We start from the raw sequence: 19442 nt of genomic DNA on the forward strand, positions 1-19442 counted from the left end.
GGACACCTTTGCTAACAAGTATTGTGTCAATTTAAAACGTGCACAAGACAGTTCACAGAATTGTCAATTTAAAGAAATGTTGCTTATTTATTAATTACATTTCGCTAACATTAGATAGTTAATCCAGAGATTATTACCTTTGCCTCAATTCGTCAGTCTCGTCGAGATCATTGTGGCATTTTTAGTTCTTTATGATAGCCACATCAGCAGATATTTAGCATTTTATTTTCGGGGGGTAAATACTGATAAAAGTCACTTTGTCCTAGAGATTTACACAGTTACCAAAACGTCACACCAGGGTAAGCCTACATGAAACACAGACATTATTTTAAGTGTTTCTAAAATCCTCCATGGGAAAATGAATGGTGGAAAAACGATTAGAACCATTTCCTTGTTTGACCTCTAGGTTTTATGGGTATTATGACTCATACTGTGGTACTCTATAACTCAAAGTATGGGATCATGGCCTCGGTTGATAGCGAAGCTAGCCTATGAGGATCTTTGCAGTCACTGTCTGTTTTGCTCAGAATTTCCACAGGTAGTAATGTATTTGTTGTTCATAGTCCAGGGCCTTAGCGAAAAAAACATTATGAAGTAAATACAACCATGAAATTTGGTACAAACATTCCTCAGATGATATGAAAATATCCTAAAAGGGGTGCTTATTTCAAAATTAACCAAGAAGCGTAATTCAAAATGGACTCCAATGGAGATGGTAATGAATCCATAGTTATTTAAAACAGCTTATTAAGTGACATTTTCAAAAAACAAACATGAAATCAAGTAATAATACACCAAATGTATTCCTTAAATTCTGATTAGTGAAGAAAATAAAAGATTGCATGACAATCGAGCATCCTGGCATTGACACTCCAGAGAACAGAAAGCTCACTTTTGCAGCGGCACATCATGGATTCTCTGCAAGCTTTGTCAGCCTCTGGTAAGAGTGTCCACAAAAGTGTCCAGGAATCAATTGTTTTAGACCATCCAAATCTTACTGGTGAAGGTGACGAATGGATGGCTTTCAGACTTGTTGACCAAATGCTTGTTTGGTCCACTACTCGGTTTGGATTTTACAGCTTCAAGAAGTGATCCTTCCTCAGATCATTGACACAATCTAGGCTGGTTGTCTTGTCATAGAGAAGGTGTATCTTTCAAGCAATGTGAAAGTGGACAAATCCAAATCAAGGGGTTGAAATGGTTCAGCTGCCATGAACTTCAATAAACTCTAAGCTGTCTTTATGCCCTTTCCACAAAGGGTTGTAACCTGAAAGCCTGACATGAAAGCCTGACAAAGCCAAACTCTTGTGCATTCCAAGCTTCTCGTAGATGCTGTTGATGTAAATCTCCTGTTAGTTTTTACCCATATSAAAAGCAACCCACAGCTTTATGGTTGGATAATCCTTGGTAAATTGGAAGAACAGACCAGCAAGGAGGACACTGATGTCTGATAATTGTTTGTGCACCCTTTGGAAGGGCATATTTAAGATGAAGGAATACCTGTGTCTGCCTCTTCATGGTCACATTCCGGCATTGATGTCAGATAACCCTTTGAGACCAAATAATTATCAATTGTAGCATAGATCTCTTATTCATCTTCAAATTCATTGGCCCACACCTTCTGTGTGAACCTTTTGAAAAGCTCATGTTTGTTATTAGGATTTCCGAGAAAATCAGAGAACTTACATGGAAGCTTWGTTGTCTCTCAAACGTTCTTTTCGGACACCTCGTTGAGTCTTTTAGACTAACTTATTTGTATGTGTCCCACACAATATCGATTCTATTGCAGTTTTTCAATTGGTGCTATACCCAAGGCAGGGAGACAATAGAGCAATTCCATAGTAAGACACAAGTCAACCTGAGCAATAGCTTATTTCCTAATTAAACTACTTTCATATTTACCTTGAATGTGTGTATTTAAGTAAAGACTACATATTTGCCAAATTGAATGTTATTGTTCGTACAAAGTAGGATACTAAGTCCCAAAAGTTCAACCAGCTTTCATTGCTTTTGGCAATGGCTCACATAACTTGTTTTGGTACTCACATCTGTCCCCCTGTGTTTCTGACCAAGTCGGAAGGTTAATAAAACAATATCAAACACATTTCTGTCCATTGAGCACTAGTTCTACAATCTAGCAAAGATAGAACGCTGATTTGGACAGGCAGTGTCACATCCGTAACATTTTTGAGGAAAGGTTGTTATTGTGGATGTGTTTTGAGTATGATTGTATGCAAACTTRCTGTGCAAAGCCAACATTCATCAAGGGCTTAGGTGATGTATAATTGGTTTCCTTTCTCGCTTTGTCAGTACTTGTTCTAAGACCGTTACGGACGTTTCATAACATGATCAATGACTCACTTATCAGCATTAGTGCATAACGCGGTCACGATAAAATGTTTATGCCCTTCCTACTGCTTCCGAAGTGTGTATATGTTAGCAAACAAGCTAGCGGGCAATCTTTATCTGTGTGAACTATTTCGGGTGTACTCATGTGAACTGCAATCATGTGTTGTTCTGCTAACTGGAGCATTTTTTTATTTTTTTTTATTTAACCTTTATTTAATTAGGCAAGCCAGTTAAGAACAAATTCTTATTTACGATGACGGCCTAGAAACAATGGGTTAACTTATTCAGGGGTAGAATGACACATTTTTTACCTTGTCAGCTCGGGGATTCGATCTAGCAACCTTTCGGTTACTGGCTCAACGCTCTAACCACTAGGCTACCTGCCACCCCATTGCATATGATCACATGGAATAATAAAGGTCTTACATTCATAAACAGAATTAAGGTCTTAATGATCTATAAGAAACATTCACCGATTATGCTGAGTTTGTTACTTCCTTGAGTAAGTATGGGTACTGCCCCAGTGACAATCTCTTTATCTGTGTAGTCTGCCCTGTGTGTGAAAGTGAACTGCAAATGTCAAGCCTGAGGTGATTTACAATCTGACAAGAAATGTCTATGAAAGTGCAAACCCTGTGCCACTGGTAGGGTATAATTCAATGACACTTTTTTTTAACCATTTGACCTAACTAAAATTAAGAAGTTTAACCCTTCATAGAAGGACATCCTGACATACAGTGCATTCGGACAGTATTCAGACCTTCACTTTCTCCACATTTTGTTACGTTACAGCCTTATTCTAAAATCGATTCAATAAAATGTCACTCAATCTACACACAATACCTCATGACAAAGCAAAAACAGGTTTTTAGGAATTTTTGATAATTTATCAAATATAAAAACCTTATTTACATAAGTATTCACACCCTTTGCTATGAGACTTGAAAATTGAGCTGAGGTGCATCCTGTTTCAATTAATCATCATAGAGATGTTTCTACAACTTGATTGGAGTTCACCTGTGGTAAATTCAATTGATTGGACATGATTTGGAAAGGCAATCACCTGTCTACACAAGGTCCCACAGTTGCCAATGCAAAAACCAAGCCATGAAGTCGAAGAAATTGCCCGTAGAGCTCCGAGACAGAATTGTGTAGAGGCACAGATCTGGGGAAGAGTACCAAAAAATGTCTGCAGCGTTGAAGGTCCAAGAACACAGTGGCCTCTATCATTCTTAATTGGAAGAAGTTTGGAAACACCAAGACTCTTCCTAGAGCTGGCCATCCGGGGGAGAAGGGCCTTGGTCAGGGACGTGACCAAGAATCCGATGGTCACTCTGACAGAGCTCCAGAGTTCCTCTGTGGAGATGGGAGAACCGTCCAAAAGGACAACCATCAGACGGACCAGATGGAAGCCACTCCTCAGTAAAAGGCACAACACAGCCCGCTTGGAATTTGCCAAAAGGCACCTAAAGGACTCTCAGAACATGAGAAACAAGATTTTCTGGTCTGAAGAAACCAAGATTGAACTCTTTGGCCTGAATGCCAAGCGTCACGTCTGGAGGAAACCTGGCACCATCCCCACTGTAAAGCATCATGCTGTGGGGGTGTTTTTCAGCGGCAGGGACTGGGAGACTAGTCAGGATCGAGGCAAAGATGAACAGAGCAAAGTACAGAGAGATCTTTGATGAAAACCTGCTCCAGAGTGCTCAGGACTTCAGACTGGGACGAAGGTTCACCTTCCAACAGGACAATGACCCTAAGCACACAGCCAAGACAACGCAGGTGTGGCCTATGCAATAAATATTCAAGATACTGGTGATTTCTTGGTTCTTTGAGGTACACTGCATTTTCAGATGACAACAAAAGTATTATGATGAAGTTTGAAATATTTAATATATAAACACTAATTTTGCACAGCGTCACATCCATAACGGAGAATCTTCTTCTCTAAAGTACATATGACAATTTTTATATTTTCATCACTGTTGTCTGTGTGTAGCCAAGCCTTACTTTCAAAATAGCTATTCATATTTTACCCTAATACCCTGACTACACCTCTCGCGTCGTGTGCGCAAGCTTTGCAAAATACATTTTGGAATATATGTTATTCAATTATTGCACCCACACTGCTCGCGAGCATCTGCGTTGCCAAGGGCTAAAATAGAAGTCATTCCTATTTCTGACGCAGATCACGCTGCAAGTCCTGCCTCTCCCATCTCCTCATTGGTTTACCCACGTGGGTGATTGAAAGACGAACTGTTGCCGGTTGTCGTGGTAATACTATGAAAGTTCAGATGCCAATCACCATATAAGTTGAACGATGAAAAACACTGGAAGGAGGAGAGATGACTAGAAACGAGTCGGTTGACCGTTTTTATGTGTGGATTAATTGTCAGGGGGTAGAGGACCGTGTGCATTTCAGGTAAAATAACAACCTAATGTTTATACCCCAGAACAAATTAGCTAGCAACAGCAAGCTAGCTAAAAAGGACAAATTAGCTAGCAAGTGCAAGCTAAATTGCCATAAATGTTTAATGCTTTTTGACCTGTCCCCAAATTAATGTCATTGGTTCAGAGTTTGTTTTGATGTTTTAAGCTGAGTGTCGTGATCACGTTGGGTGTAGGGGGACAAAATACATTTATGCACGATGGCGCACGATGGTACACGCCGGTTTGGGTTCCGTGTAAGACTGATATTCACAGACTTTGCTGGTGTGTCTATTCTCACAAAAGTGCCTGTCCATTTCCGTCACATCCATAACGCAAGTGTTTGTTTTTCTACTTCAAAGCGGTATTACTTAGAACACTTCCCCTATAGGTCCTACAACTACACATTAACATTTTAATGCTTGATAAGTCAAATCATATATTTTCAAAATCAAATCATATTTGTTTGTATATAAACTCAGCAAAAATAAATAAAAGTCCCTTTTTCAGGACCCTGTCTTTCAAAGATCATTCGTAAAAATCAAAATAACTTCACAGATCTTTATTGTAAAGGGTTTAAACACTGTTTCCCATGCTTGATCAATGAACCATTAACAATTAATGAACATGCACCTGTGGAACGGTCATTAAGACACTAACAGCTTACAGACGGTAGGCAATTAAGGTCACAGTTATGAAAACTTAGGACACTAAAGAGGCCTTTCTACTGCCTCTGAAAAACACCAAAACAAAGATACCCAGGGTCCCTGCTCATCTGCGTGAATGTGGCTTAGGCATGTTGCAAGGAGGACTGCAGATGTGGCCAGGGCAATAAATTGCAATGTCCGTACTGTGAGACGCATAAGACAGCGCTACAGGGAGACAGGACGGACAGCTGATCGTCCTCGCAGTGGCAGACCACGTGTAACAACACCTGCACAGGATCGGTACATCAGAACATCACACCTGCGGGACAGGTAACAGGATGGCAACAACAACTGCCGAGTTACACCAGGAACGCACAATCCCTCCATCAGTGCTCAGACTGTCCGCAATAGGCTGAGAGAGGCTGGACTGAGGGCTTGTAGGCCTGTTGCAGGCAAAAACCTGAGAAAAAATCCAAACAGGAAGTGGAAACTGAGAGGAGAGGAGAATTAGTCAGGTCTGCCATGAGGTGACCATTCTTTGACCATGCGCGTTCACATGAGGGAGCTCCGTTCCATCGCTCATCTGAAGTCAATGTAATTCTCCGGTTGGAACGTTAGTCAAGATTTATGTTAAAAACATTCTAAAGATTGATTCAATACATCGTTTGACATGTTTCTACGGACTGTTACGGAACTTTTGGACATTTCGTCAGGTTTTAGCGAACTCGCTTCCCTGACGTTGGATTTGTATACCAAACACGCAACAAAAATAGCTATTTGGACATAAATGATGGACATTACCGGGGAAAAAAAGAACATTTCTTGTGGAAGTGGGAGTCCTGGGAGTGCATTCCAACGAAGATCAGCAAAGGTAAGTGAAGATTTATAATGCTTTTTATGAGTTTTGTTGACTGCACAATTTGGGCGGCTTGCTTTTGTGGCTGAATGCTGTTTTCAGATGATTGAATATTGTGTTTTGCCGTAAAGCTTTTTGAAATCTGACACAGCGGTTGCATTAAGAACAAGTGTATATTTAATTATATGTAAAACATGTATCTTTCATCAAAGTTTATGATGAGTATTTCTGTTATTTGACGTGGCTCTCTGCAATTTCTCRGGATATTTTGGAGGCATTTCTGAACATGGCGCCAATGTAAACGGAGGTTTTTGGATATAAATATGAACTTAATCGAACAAGACATATGTATTGTGTAATATGAAGTCCTATGAGTGTCATCTGATGAAGATCATCAAAGGTTAGTGATTAATTTTATCTCTATTTGTGCTATTTGTGACTCCTCTCTTTGGCTGGAAAAATGGCAGAATATTTCTTTGAGTTGGTGGTCACCTAACATAAATTCGTTTGTGGTGCTTTCGCTGAAAAGCCTATTTGAAATCAGACACTTTGGTGGGATTAACAACTAGATAACCTTTAAAATGGTATAAGACACATGTATGTTTGAGGAATTTTAATTATGAGATTTCTGTTGTTTGAATTTGGTGCCCTGCACTTTCACTGGCTGTTGTCATATCGATCCCGTTACCGGGATTGCAGTTAATGACGAGTTTGGAGGGCACTATGGTGTTAAATGCTGAGCTGTAATCGATGAACAACATTCTTACATAGGTATTCCTCTTGTCCAGATGTTTTAGGGCAGTGTGCAGTGTGGTTGTGATTGCATCATCTGTGGACCTATTGGGGCGGTAAGCAAATTGGAGTGGGTCTAGGGTGTCAGGTAATACACATCTAGATGTGTATAAGAGACAGCTTGAAGCATGTGGGAACAGCAGACTGGGATAGGGATTGATTGAATATGTCCGTAAACACACCAGCCAGCTGGTCTGCACATGCTCTGAGGACACGGCTAGGGATGCCGTCTGGGCCGGCAGCCTTGCGAGGGTTAACACGTTTAAATATTTTACTCACGTTGGATGCGGTGAAGGAGAGCCCGCAGGTTTTGGTAGTGGGCCGTGTCAGTGGCACTGTGTTGTCCTCAAAGTGAGCAAAGAAGTTGTTTAGGTTGTCTGGGAGCAAGACATCGGTGTCCGCGACGGGGCTGGTTTTCTTTTTGTAGTCCGTGATTGACTGTAGACCCTGCCACATATGTCTCGTGCCTGAGCCGTTGAGTTGCGACTCTACTTTGTCTCTATACTGACGCTTAGCTTGTTTGATTGCCTTGCGGAGGGAATAGCTACACTGTTTGTATTCAGTCATGTTTCCGGTTGCCTTGCCATGATTAAAAGCAGTGGTTCGCGCTTTCAGTTTTGCGCGAATGCTGCCATCAATCCACGGTTTCTGGTTGGGGAAGGATTTAATGGTCACCGTGGGTACCACATCACCGATGCACTTGCTAATAAACTCGCTCACCGAATCAGCGTATACATCAATGTTATTGTGCTATCCGGAACATATCCCACTCCACGTGATCGAAGCAATCTTGAAGCGTGGAATCAGATTGGTCGGACCAGCGTTGAACAGACCTGAGCGCGGACGTTTCCTGTTTTAGTTTCTGTCTATAGGCTGGGAGCAACAAAATGGAGTCGTGGTTAGATTTGCCAAAAGGAGGGCGAGGGAGGGCTTTGTATGCGTTGCGGAAATTAGAGTAGCAATGATCCAGGGTGTTGCCAGCCCGGGTCGCGCATTCGATATGCTGATAAAATTTAGGGAGCCTTGTTTTCAGATTAACCTTGTTAAAATCCCCAGCTACAATAAATGCAGCCTCAGGAAATGTGGTTTCCAGTTTATATAGAGTTCAATGAAGTTCTTTCAGGGCCGTCGAGGTGTCTGCTTGCGGGGATATACACGGCAGTGATTATAATCGAAGAGAATTCTCTTGTTCGATAATGCGGTCGGCATTTATCGTAAGGAATTCTAGGTCAGGTGAACAAAAGGACTGGAGTTCCTGTATGTTGTTATGATCACACCACGACTCGTTAATCATAAGGCATACACCCCCGCCCTTCTAACCAGAGAGATGTTTGTTTCTGTCGGCTTTCCGTGAAACAAAGAATGTTACAATCTCTGATGTCTATCTGGAAGGCAACCCTTGCTTGAATTTCGTCTACCTTGTTGTCAAGAGACTGGACATTGGCGAGTAGTATATTCGGGAGCGGTGGGCGGTGTGCCCCGCCTATGCAGCCTGACCAGAAGACCGCTCCYTCTGCCCTTTCTGCGGCGCCGTTGTTTTGGGTCGCCTACTGGGATCCGATCCATTGTCCTGGGTGGTGGTCCAAACAGAGGATCTGCTTCGGGAAAGTCGTATTCCTGGTCGTAATGTTGGTAAGTTGACGTTGCTCTTATATCCAATAGTTCCTCCCGGCTGTATGTAATAAGACTTAAGATTTCCTGGGGTAACGGTGTAAGAAATAATACGTAAAAAAAACAAAATACTGCATAGTTTCCTAAGAACGCGAAGCGAGGCGTCCATCTCTGTCGGCGCCAAACACCTTTACCAGAATGCTAACAAAATTAGCTCAATTAATAGCAAATTTCCATTAAATCAGCAAGCTAAATATTTTAACAAGCGCAAATGAAAAAAATAACTAATTGCAAAGGCAGGCAATCCAGCTCATAAAGTTATAGGTAGGAGCTACCGAATGTCATTTTTGGTGAGTTTGGACATTTTACTAATTAATGTGAATGAGAGGCATTATGTAAATGAACAAAGTTTGGACGCATGCTTGTCTGAAGTAAGAACAGTACTGGCTCTGGAGCAGCATGTGTAGGCCTACACGCTGTCTGTGTGGAGTCTGGAGTCGCTAGGGCAATGGGCCTGCCTGCTATGTTCAGGGAAGATGGGGGAGGAGCAGATGGGTCGAAAACGGAGATGAGAAAAAAACGCAAGAAAATCAAGATAGTGGCAGCTGTACAAACAACTCACCCAAAAGGGCTATGACTTCTCAAACACGACTCAAAGCTAACACAATATGATGCCCCGTCACCTTACTAATTAAGCCACTTACATAGATAACTAGCAAGTTAAACTTAGGGGTCGCATTAACAATTCTGCGTTTTTCATGCAGGAAAATAGATAACTTAAAATATCTTGATGCGTTTTGGAAATGTAGATCTAAAATGCTTCTTATTGTAATTTTTTCTCAGCATCAGACAGATTAATTTTGTGCTTCAGTTGCACTTCTCCACTAGGATGAAAATTCACAAAAGGGCATTCTTTCAGCAGACAGTGCTCTGGCTGATGTGTAGCTACTTTTCTCGGTGTAGCCATCTACTGTTCTCCTGTAAAATGTAAGATTAACTTTAAGTAAAACATTAGGAAATGTAGCTGGCATTCTTTATATGCTAAAGATTAGAAATATGATGGCCATGCATTTTTGCAAAAAATACCATGCTTTTTCATTGTAAGCTAATTTAATTGTGTGGCTGCCAACCAAAMAGCGTTGCACTTCTGTTGTCATCTGATGAAAATGAAGCTATTTTCTGCTGAATTTGTTGCACTAATGTATTTTCTGTGAAGGAAAACTATAGTTGCACGTCCCTGATCACTCTATTGAAGCAAAAAAAAACACGTCTTTCAATATAAAACACAACCCCTGTCAATACACAGTTAGACTCACCTGCTCCCGCTTTCTCCTGTTGTGCTATTTACAAACAAACACATGACTGTCTCAACTGTTCTGGGGAACAACAGTAAGGTTCATAATGTAAAATAATGTGACAGTTGAAATGAAGAACGCATTCTGCATTATCTCCTAACGTATTGCACAGGTTGACTGCAGGTATTTACTTAAAAAGTATCTACAACTTCAAAAAACTTCAAATAAATAGTTAACGGTATTGAAAAACCATCCCGTGGCTATTTCCAAATACCCAGTATATATATGGTATACCGCCCAAGCCTAGTGGACTGTCATTACAATTGCTTCACCGGAACCTGGTAAAACATTTTGTAGTGTAGCTAGCCAATGAATGGCGCAGAATTCACTATCAACYTGCTGTCAAAGCTATAACCAACCACTTTTGGAGCTAACTAGTGCTCACAAATGATATACTGATGTCAACAGTAGATGGGAGTTATATTAATGACATGGCTAACTTAGCTAACTAACATTTCTGGAAAACAAGTTATATTAAGTGGCTAGCTAACTAGCGTTAGCAACGTTTGGTGGTCAATGAGACAGAGCTAGCTAACCAGCTGAACTAGCAAACAATATAACAAAAGCATAATTTCAGATAAAAAAAAAAAACTCCAATAGGCTCTGCATTTCAAGAATCACAGTTGCAAGTATCCCTGGGGGACTTTAAAATGCCTTCTTGTATTTCAATAGTGAGCTTGTCTGAGGTAAATTCTCCCTGACTATTTAGCTTTTATTTTGGTGATTGTTAGTTCTCAAAGATTATATTATTTAAAAATACATAGCTCTATTATCTTTCCTACATACATTATATTTGGTTTTAGTTGTTTAAGTTTATACTGAAAGTGTTTTCCATTCTGATTTTGAACTTCAATGGCAGAAAAACCCTGCAAACTTAATAACATGGTGTTTTTAACCTTTTAAAATACATTTGTTGAGGTGTTTCATGTAATAGTTCAACAAAATTCTAGTGGCTTACAGGTGGATTTCTGGTGTTTCCATGCCATTTCTGCCACTTTAMGCTGGTTGCTTATGAAATATAATGCCTGGCATATTGTTGAAGACTGGTCCACTACTCAATTAGATGTTTTATTATATATGGCAACAATAATTCAATATCACCTTGCCAAAATCCGTATTGGCAGCCAAATTGGATTATGTAAATAAATATTAGGGCTGCCATGCCCCAATTTTTGGGCACCCCTTCTAATATCAATTAATACATTGCAAAGAGCATCTGTACTTCACTTTTTGAGCTGCCCTGGACTGTCAGACCTGTTTAGTTATGACAAAACATACAAATCAAATGTCTCATGATTCAGTAGCTCTCTACATCTTGTGCGAATGATTCAGGTGGAGCAGTAAGAAAAGCAGGATCAGGCAGACAAGTATTTCATCCTGTACTAGATATAAGACAAATTGGGGAAAAAAGGCAAATAAAATAGCATTTTTAAGATTAATTTCCAAGATAGTAGCTAGCTAAATAATGCCGGTCCTATTTTACACACTACAGGGCAGCAGCACTGGCATTCTTCTTCATCAAGCCTATGGATGCTTGCTTTCTCTAACCGTCCACGCTAACCACGACCTGGAGCCCCCCGGTTTGGCAGCAATACACGCTGAGAAATATCCAAGCTAAAACCATTTGAAAAATTACTTATTTCGCCCCTGTATGTAGTTAAATTAACGTGCTATTTAGTGGGTTAGTTTTGCTGCTAACTGTAATCTCGATGACAGCCGGCCTAATCTGATAGCTAGCTGAGTCAGTGTGGCTAACAGTTAGCTTCCGTTCCATGCATGGCTTATTGGCTAGCTATGTTACCTGGCTAAAAGTAGATGAACCACCGCCACGGCTGTAACTGCATCAATATAGCTAATACAATGCCGGTTATAGATATTATCAATACAAATAAATAGTTACCCATGTCACTGTCCCTTCCGTAGCTAATTCCAATGACAGTGTCCGCATCCTCTGATGCTGTAGCCCCGGATAACGGTCTCGCTTCCCTGGCCTCTGACAGCCCAACTGCTCCCTCGGCTGCTGCTTCCATTCAGACTCCCGGWGAAAGGGCGAGCCCTCCAAATGAAAGACCAACAGCGATGGCGCGATTCGGCGAAACCAAACGGTTGTTATTCGACGTCCTACAGCTAAACCATACGATGATATGAAAAAATAAATGTCGGGTGATATCCGTTATGGCCCAGGGCCAGGCATCTGTGCGGTGGCTATCAGCGCGTCGGCGGCACAAATCCTCTCAGTTCGACTGCACTTGCTGCTGTAGACGCTGGTTTACCCTTTTCTGTCTGCCTCAGACTGACTTTTGAGGAACTACTGCTTTCCATTGGCTTGGGTTGTCACTAGTTACCACAGCCGCAAAGTCTAAATTAGCTATATAAAAATGTATGAAAACAAAAATTMTWGTTTTTTTGGTCTTAATTTAAGGTTACGGTTATCGACATAAGGTTAACAAGTGTGATTAGGATTACAGTTGAAGTCGGAAGTTTACATACACCTTAGCCAAATACATTTAAACTCAGTTCTTCACAATTCCTGACATTTAATCCTACAAAAAAATTCCCTGTTTTAGGTAAATTAAGATCACCACTTTATTTTAAGAATGTGAAATGTCAATAATAGTAGAGAGAATGATTTATTTCAGCTTTTATTTATTTCATCACATTCCCAGTGGGTCAGAAGTTTACATACACTCAATTAGTATTTGGTAGCATTGCCTTTAAATTGTTTAACTTGGGTCAAACGTTTTGGGTAGCCTTCCACAAGCTTCCCACAATAAATTGGGTGAATTTTGGCCCATTCCTCCTGACAGAGCTGGTGTCAACTGAGTCAGGTTTGTAGGCCTCCTTGCTCGCACACGCTTTTCAGTTCTGCCCACACATTTTCTATAGGATTGAGGTCAGGGCTTTGTGATGGCCACTCCAATACCTTGACTTTGTTGTCCTTTGTAATATTTGTGTTTTGGAGAAATGACCAGGCAGGAGACGGGAGTACAGTTAGTTTTCGTTTAGTCAAAACCCTCGTGCTCTACAGCCCCCGGCACAATAGTGCGCATGTGCATTTCCTATTAGGTGTAGTAACGTAACACTGCCGTAATACATCACTGCTTAGTAACAGCATAGTAACTAATATAAACAGATGTAGATCCCAGACACTACATCCTTAAGCCATTTTGCCACAACTTTGGAAGTATGCTTGGGGTCATTGTCCATTTGGAAGACCCATTTACGACCAAGCTTTAACTTCCTGACTGATTTCTTGAGATATTGCTTCAATATATCCACATAATTTCCATCCTCATGATGCCATCTATTTTGTGAAGTGCACCAGTCCCTCCTGCAGCCAAAGCACCCCCACAACATGATGCTGCCACCCCCGTGCTTCATGGTTAGGATGTTTTCTTCTGCTGCAAGCCTCCCCCTTTTTCCTCCAAACATAACGATGGTCATTATGCCAAACAGTTCTATTTTTGTTTCATCAGACCAGAGGACATTTCTCCAAAAAGTACGATCTTTGTCCCCATGTGCAGTTGCAAACCGTAATCTGGCTTTTTTATGGCGGTTTTGGAGCAGTGGCTTCTTTTTGCTGAGCGACCTTTCAGGTATTGCCGATATAGGACTCGTTTTACTGTGGATATAGATACTTTTGGCCATGTTTCCTCCAGCATCTCCACAAGGTCCTTTGCTGTTGTTCTGGATTGATTTGCACTTTCCGCACCAAAGTACGTTCATTCTCTAGGAGACAGAATGTGTCTCCTTCCTGAGCGGTATGATGGCTGCGTGGTCCCATGGTGTTTATACATTGCGTACTATTGTTTGTACAGATGAACGTGGTACCTCAGGTGTTTGGAAATTGCTCCCAAGGATGAACCAGCCTTGTGGAGGGCTACAATTGCTTTTCTGAGGGCTTGGCTGATTTCTTTTTGATTTTCCCATGATGTCAAGCAAAGAGACACTGGGTTTGAAGGTAGGCCTTGAAATACATCCGCAGGTACCCTCCAATTGGCTCAAATGATGTCAATTAGCCTATCAGAAGCTTCTAAAGCCATGACATCATTTTATGGAATTTTCCAAGCTGTTTAAAGGCACAGTCAACTGTAGTGTATGTAAACTTCTGACCCACTGGAATTGTGATACAGTAAATTATAAGTGAAATAATCTGTCTGTAAACAATTGTTGGAAAAATTACTTGGGTCATGGTTATGAAAATGGTTACAAAACAAACTAATTTGATTGATTGATTCTTTTAAATGAAGAAAAACAGGTCAACAAGTTTTGTCCACAAAAAGGGTGGGTGCATTGAGGGTAGCTGACCCCTGTCCATGACCTTTCAAAATGAATGATGACCGAACGTACATCTATCCTACACAAATATGAAATACTCTCAGACTAACATATTGATTTAACCCCATAAACAAAAGCCAGGGATTGCCTTGGATAGATCAGATATCCTTGGCATTATGACAAGGTGCTGCTCCTCTTTCATCATTGAACAAGTTCAGGTTGCAAAATGACTGACAAACACCTGCAGGTAGGACAGTAAAAAGGAAAATAGTATTTGGAATTTTGTAGACTGGCTGGGCATTAAAGGGATGAAGGGACCCTGACCTTTGTTATTTTGTCATCTATCAGGTTGACCCTAGTACAACATTGACCCCTAGTGGTCTGAGTTTTCACTTTGCTCTCAGGCCCTTCTTATGACCAATTATGTTTTCTGTGAACAGGTCTTGTAAATGAATGTATTCTTTCTAGTTTATCTGCGTACACCCAGTATTGTTCCCCCTGTTGATGATGCTTATTATGCATTATGGTTGAACCAAAGATTACATGTAACAAAAACATTTAATGAAAATGGAAATATCTAAATATATAGGTGAAATTAAATGAAACAATGTATGTTGATGCTAATGCTATGGCATAATATATTCAATTTGCTGTGGGCCAGTGGCTCCCAAACTTTTTATAGTCCCGTACCCCTTCAAACATTCAACCTCCCGCTGTGTACCCTCTCTAGCACCAGGGTCAGTGCACTCTCAAATATAGTTTTTTGCCATCATTGTAAGCCTGCCACACACACACTATACGATAAATMTATTAAACATAAGAATGAGGGTGAGTTTTTGTCACAACCTGGCTTGTTGGAAGTGACAAAGAGCTCCTATAGGACCAGGGCACAAATAATAATATTATAATAATCAATCATTTTGCTCTTTAATTAGCCATCTTACATATAAAACTTTATTTGTTCATCGAAAATTGAGAATAACTCACCACAGGTTAATGAGAAGGGTGAGCTTGAAAGGATGCACATAACTCTGCAATGTTGGGTTGTATTGGAGAGAGTCTCAGTCTTAAATCATTTTCCACACACAGTCTGTGCCTATGTTTATTTTTCATGCTAATGAGGGCCGAGAATCAACTTTCACATAGGTATGTGGTTGCAAAGGGCATCAGTGTCTTAACAGCGCGATTTGCCGAGGCAGGATACTCTGAGCGCAGCCCTATCCAGAAAACTGGCAGTAGCTTCTGATTAAATTAAATTTTCACAGAACCGCTTGTTGCAATTTTGATGAGGCTCTCTTGTTTAGTTATCGGTAAGTGGACTGGAGGTAGGGCATGAAAGGGATAATGTATCCAGTTGTTTGTGTCATCCGTTTCTGGAAAATATCTGCGTAATTGCGCACCCAACTCACTCAGGTGCTAAGCTATATCACATTTGACATTGTCCGTAAGCTTGAGTTCATTTGCACACACAAAATCATGAAATGATGGAAAAACCTGTGTGTTGTCCTTGTTAATGCAGACAGAGAAGAGCTCCAACTTCTTAATCATAGACTCAATTTTGTCCCGAACAGTGAATATAGTTGCGGATAGTCCCCGTAATGCTAGATTCAGATCATTCAGGTGAGAAAAAACATTACCCAGATAGGCCAGTCGTGTGAGAAACTCATCATCATGCAAGCGGTCAGACAAGTGAAAATTATGGTCAGTAAAGAAAACTTTAAGCTTGTCTCTCAATTCCAAAAAAGTGTCAATACTTTGCCCCTTGATAACCAGCGCACTTCTGTATGTTGTAAAAGCGTTACATGGTCGCTGCCCATATCATTGCATAATGCAGAAAATACACGAGAGTTCAGGAGTCCTGCTTTAATTAAGTTAACCATTTTCACTGTAGTGTCCAAAACGTCTTTCAAGCTGTCAGGCATTCCCTTGGCAGCAAGAGCCTCTCGGTGGATGCTGCAGTTTACCCAAGTGGCCTCAGGAGCAACTGCTTGCACGTGTGTTACCACTCCACTATGTCTCCCTGTCATGGCTTTTGCGCCATCAGTACATATACCAACATATCTTGACCACCAAAGTCCATTTGATGTCACAAAGCTGTCCAGTACCTTAAAAATATCCTCTCCTGTTGTCCTGGTTTCCAGTGGTTTGCAGAAGAGGATGTCTTTCTTAATTGAACCCCGGAAAAACGTGACGGACATATACCAGGAGCTGTGCCATTCCCGCCACGTCTGTTGACTCATCCACCTGTAACGCATATAATTCACTGGCTTGTACGAAAGCAGTAATTGTTTCAAAATATCTCCTGCCATGTCACTGAAGCATCGTGAAACAGTGTTTGAAGAAGTCATTATCTGTATAGTTTTTTTGGCCTTTACCCCAGCATTGTCCCAGCCATATCCGCGGCAGCAGGAAGAATTAAGTCATCCACAATAGTATGGGGCTTGTCTGTCCTAGCCATTCGGTAGCTAACCATATAAGACACTTCTAGCCCCTTCTTATGAATGGTATCTGTTGCTTTTATACATGTCTTACTACTCGAAAGTTGTCTTAATTCTCGCCAAAAAAACTGGCTCATTTTTCAAATTGGCATGTTTTGTTTCTAAATGTCTGCGCAAGAGTGAAGGTTTCATCGAGTTGTGAGAGAGTACTTTTTCACATATAACACACTGTGGCTGAGGAAAGGCACTACTCCCAATATAAGTGAACCCCAAATCAATGTAGTTCTCATCATATTTGCACGTCTTCGATGGTCCAATGTCCCTGCCTGTTGTTCGGTGCTTTCCAGGCTAAGGGGGCAGTAGCTCTTCGGCTGCATCAGATTCACAACTGTCAGTGTCCATGCTAATCAAATCAAAGTTTATTTGTCACGTGCGCCGAATACAACAGGTGTAGACCTTACAGTGAAATGCTTACTTACAGGCTCTAACCAATAGTGCGAAAAAATGTGTGTGTGTGTGTGTGTGTGTGTGTGTGTGTGTGTGTGTGTGTGTGGTGTGTGTGTGTGTGTGTGTTGTGGGTGTTGTGTTGTGTGTTGTGTGTTGTGTGTGTGTGTGTGTGTGTGTGTGTGTGTGTGTGTGTGTGTGTGGTGTGTGTGTGTGTGTGTGTGTGTGTGTGGTGTGTGTGTGCGTAGTTAAGTTTAAAAATGAAAACAGTAAAAATAAAACAGTAAAAATACATTTGCTAGCTGGTCTAACATCAAATGTAGAATTATTGATGCTAGCATTGGATGTTCTCGTGGAAGCAGAACAACTTGTGTCGACAGGTGCAGGTCTAGTACTGCTGGTAGTAGCAGTACTACCAGTAGAGCTGGTATGTTTCTCTATGTGCCATACTTTTTTTAACCATTAATCCATTTTCGAGCAAACGGAATGAGCAGCAGCTACGTTCGCCTACATGGTATTCCCGCGAGAGTGTAACGGTTAATGTGATCGGATGTCAATTATTTGACTAGGCTACCTGTATTTGATATTGTGTTGTTATTTTCCTGAACACTAGATGGTTTAATTTTATTTTTGGCAGTGAAACGAGGCTACTCAGGCGACAGAAAAACCTCACCCAAATGTATAACCCTGTTGGAAAATCTAAATGGACTGTTTGAAAATGTGAATCACATTTTTATTTGGTGTACCCCCGACGGCATTGCGCGTACCCCAGTTTGGGAAATCCTGCTGTGGGCTATTGTCTTAACAGTTTCGCTCAATTCATTCTTATCAACCTAGCAATTACGACACACGCCTCACTATTATCATTGGTTGCACTGTTTGCCTACTACATAACCTGGTTCAAGCATTCATGACATTACCCTGAAGACGGCACAGTGATGCCAAAACGTTGGTGTTTTTTTACCCAATAAATTACTGTGAGGTTACACATATGGAGTGTGCAACTCCTTGTTTTATAGTTTATCAGGTCTTCAAGTTTATTTTGATCCACAAAGGGCTCTTCTTAACATATTCACACTTTTTTTATTAACTTTTATTTAACTAAGCAAGTCAGTTAAGAATAAATTCTTATTTACAATGACGGCCTACCCCAGCCGAACCCTAACAACACTGGGCCAATTGTGCACCGCCCTAATCCGGTTGTGATACAGCCTGGAATTGTATCATCAGGTCTGTCCTACCAGTCAGGCTGGTTTGCGGGACAGACTGTCATTGGTCTGGGGAATGGACCCACTCCCAGGCATTGGCTCACCGGAGAGGGAGGGATAGATGCAGTATCAGTGCATTAGACAGTCAGTGATGGAAGAATTACAGGTACCTGGGAGATGCAGTGCCTTGGACCACTTCACCACTTGGGAGCCCAACTGAAAGACTAGCTGTTGTGAATGACAATTTGAACTGCATTTCTAACAACTAACTTGACCCATCCATAGTCCATCTAATTTGTTTCAATCTGATTAGGGTTAGATGATGTATCACATGCAGATTCATCATGTGTGTTCATTTGAAAATATAAACTCAGTGTCCAACAGTCTCTCTCAACAGAGCAAAGGGACGACAGGCAAGTGACTATGGTTGTACCATAACATTTTTTGCTCTCAAATCCAGTAGATGGCAGTGTAACATGTATTTCAGCAGAAAAGATTCACAAATTAAATTTCAGACACTACGATCTGATCCACTATCATATGAAGGAATGCTCTCAGGTGATGAATCAAAATACATGTATTGCTTTTTAGGTAATTAGTAACTTGAATTACTTCTTGTTGCATCACATGGAACAACCTTGTCCACATCAACTCATGGCAAAACATCAGCATAGCAAAACACATTACTAACAGTGACCATGGTTTTAGTACTGTTCTACTTGTGTAGTGGGAATTCAACACAAAAACAAAAATACATTGAAATTCCTTACCCCAAGACACTTCAACTGATGACTACTCCGGAAAATAAATTAGCACTCTTATGCATAAATATGAATGATTTATTAACGGCTTACGTTTCGGCATTAACACCTTCATCAGAGCCTTGTGTAGGAAAAGGTAAGAGGCACCATAGCCTCTCAAGGGAGTGTCCCACGCGCCATGTCAATCAATCATGTAAAAATGATAGCAACTAGACATGGGCTATTAAAAACAAGTGTATGAGTAAATTGAGTATTATGTTTTGGGGAATTTAAGTG

General features: G+C 40.9%; 1 protein-coding gene across 3 annotated transcripts in view; it reads right to left on the reverse strand.

Moving 5' to 3' along the window:
• pip5k1ca (phosphatidylinositol-4-phosphate 5-kinase, type I, gamma a) overlaps window positions 1-12331 on the reverse strand; it is an 80872-nt gene extending 68541 nt beyond the window's left edge. For all 3 annotated transcript variants that reach the window (XM_070447530.1, XM_024004115.2, XM_024004114.2), the window contains exon 1: window positions 11938-12331. In XM_070447530.1, coding sequence (XP_070303631.1) covers window positions 11938-12067 — 130 coding nt within the window. In that variant the 5' untranslated portion in view covers window positions 12068-12331. The remainder of the gene's footprint in view (window positions 1-11937) is intronic.
• Between the last annotated feature and the right edge of the window lie 7111 nt (window positions 12332-19442).

The sequence above is a fragment of the Salvelinus sp. IW2-2015 genome, linkage group LG16 (assembly GCF_002910315.2).
Source record: "Salvelinus sp. IW2-2015 linkage group LG16, ASM291031v2, whole genome shotgun sequence".
NCBI lineage: Eukaryota > Metazoa > Chordata > Actinopteri > Salmoniformes > Salmonidae > Salvelinus > Salvelinus sp. IW2-2015.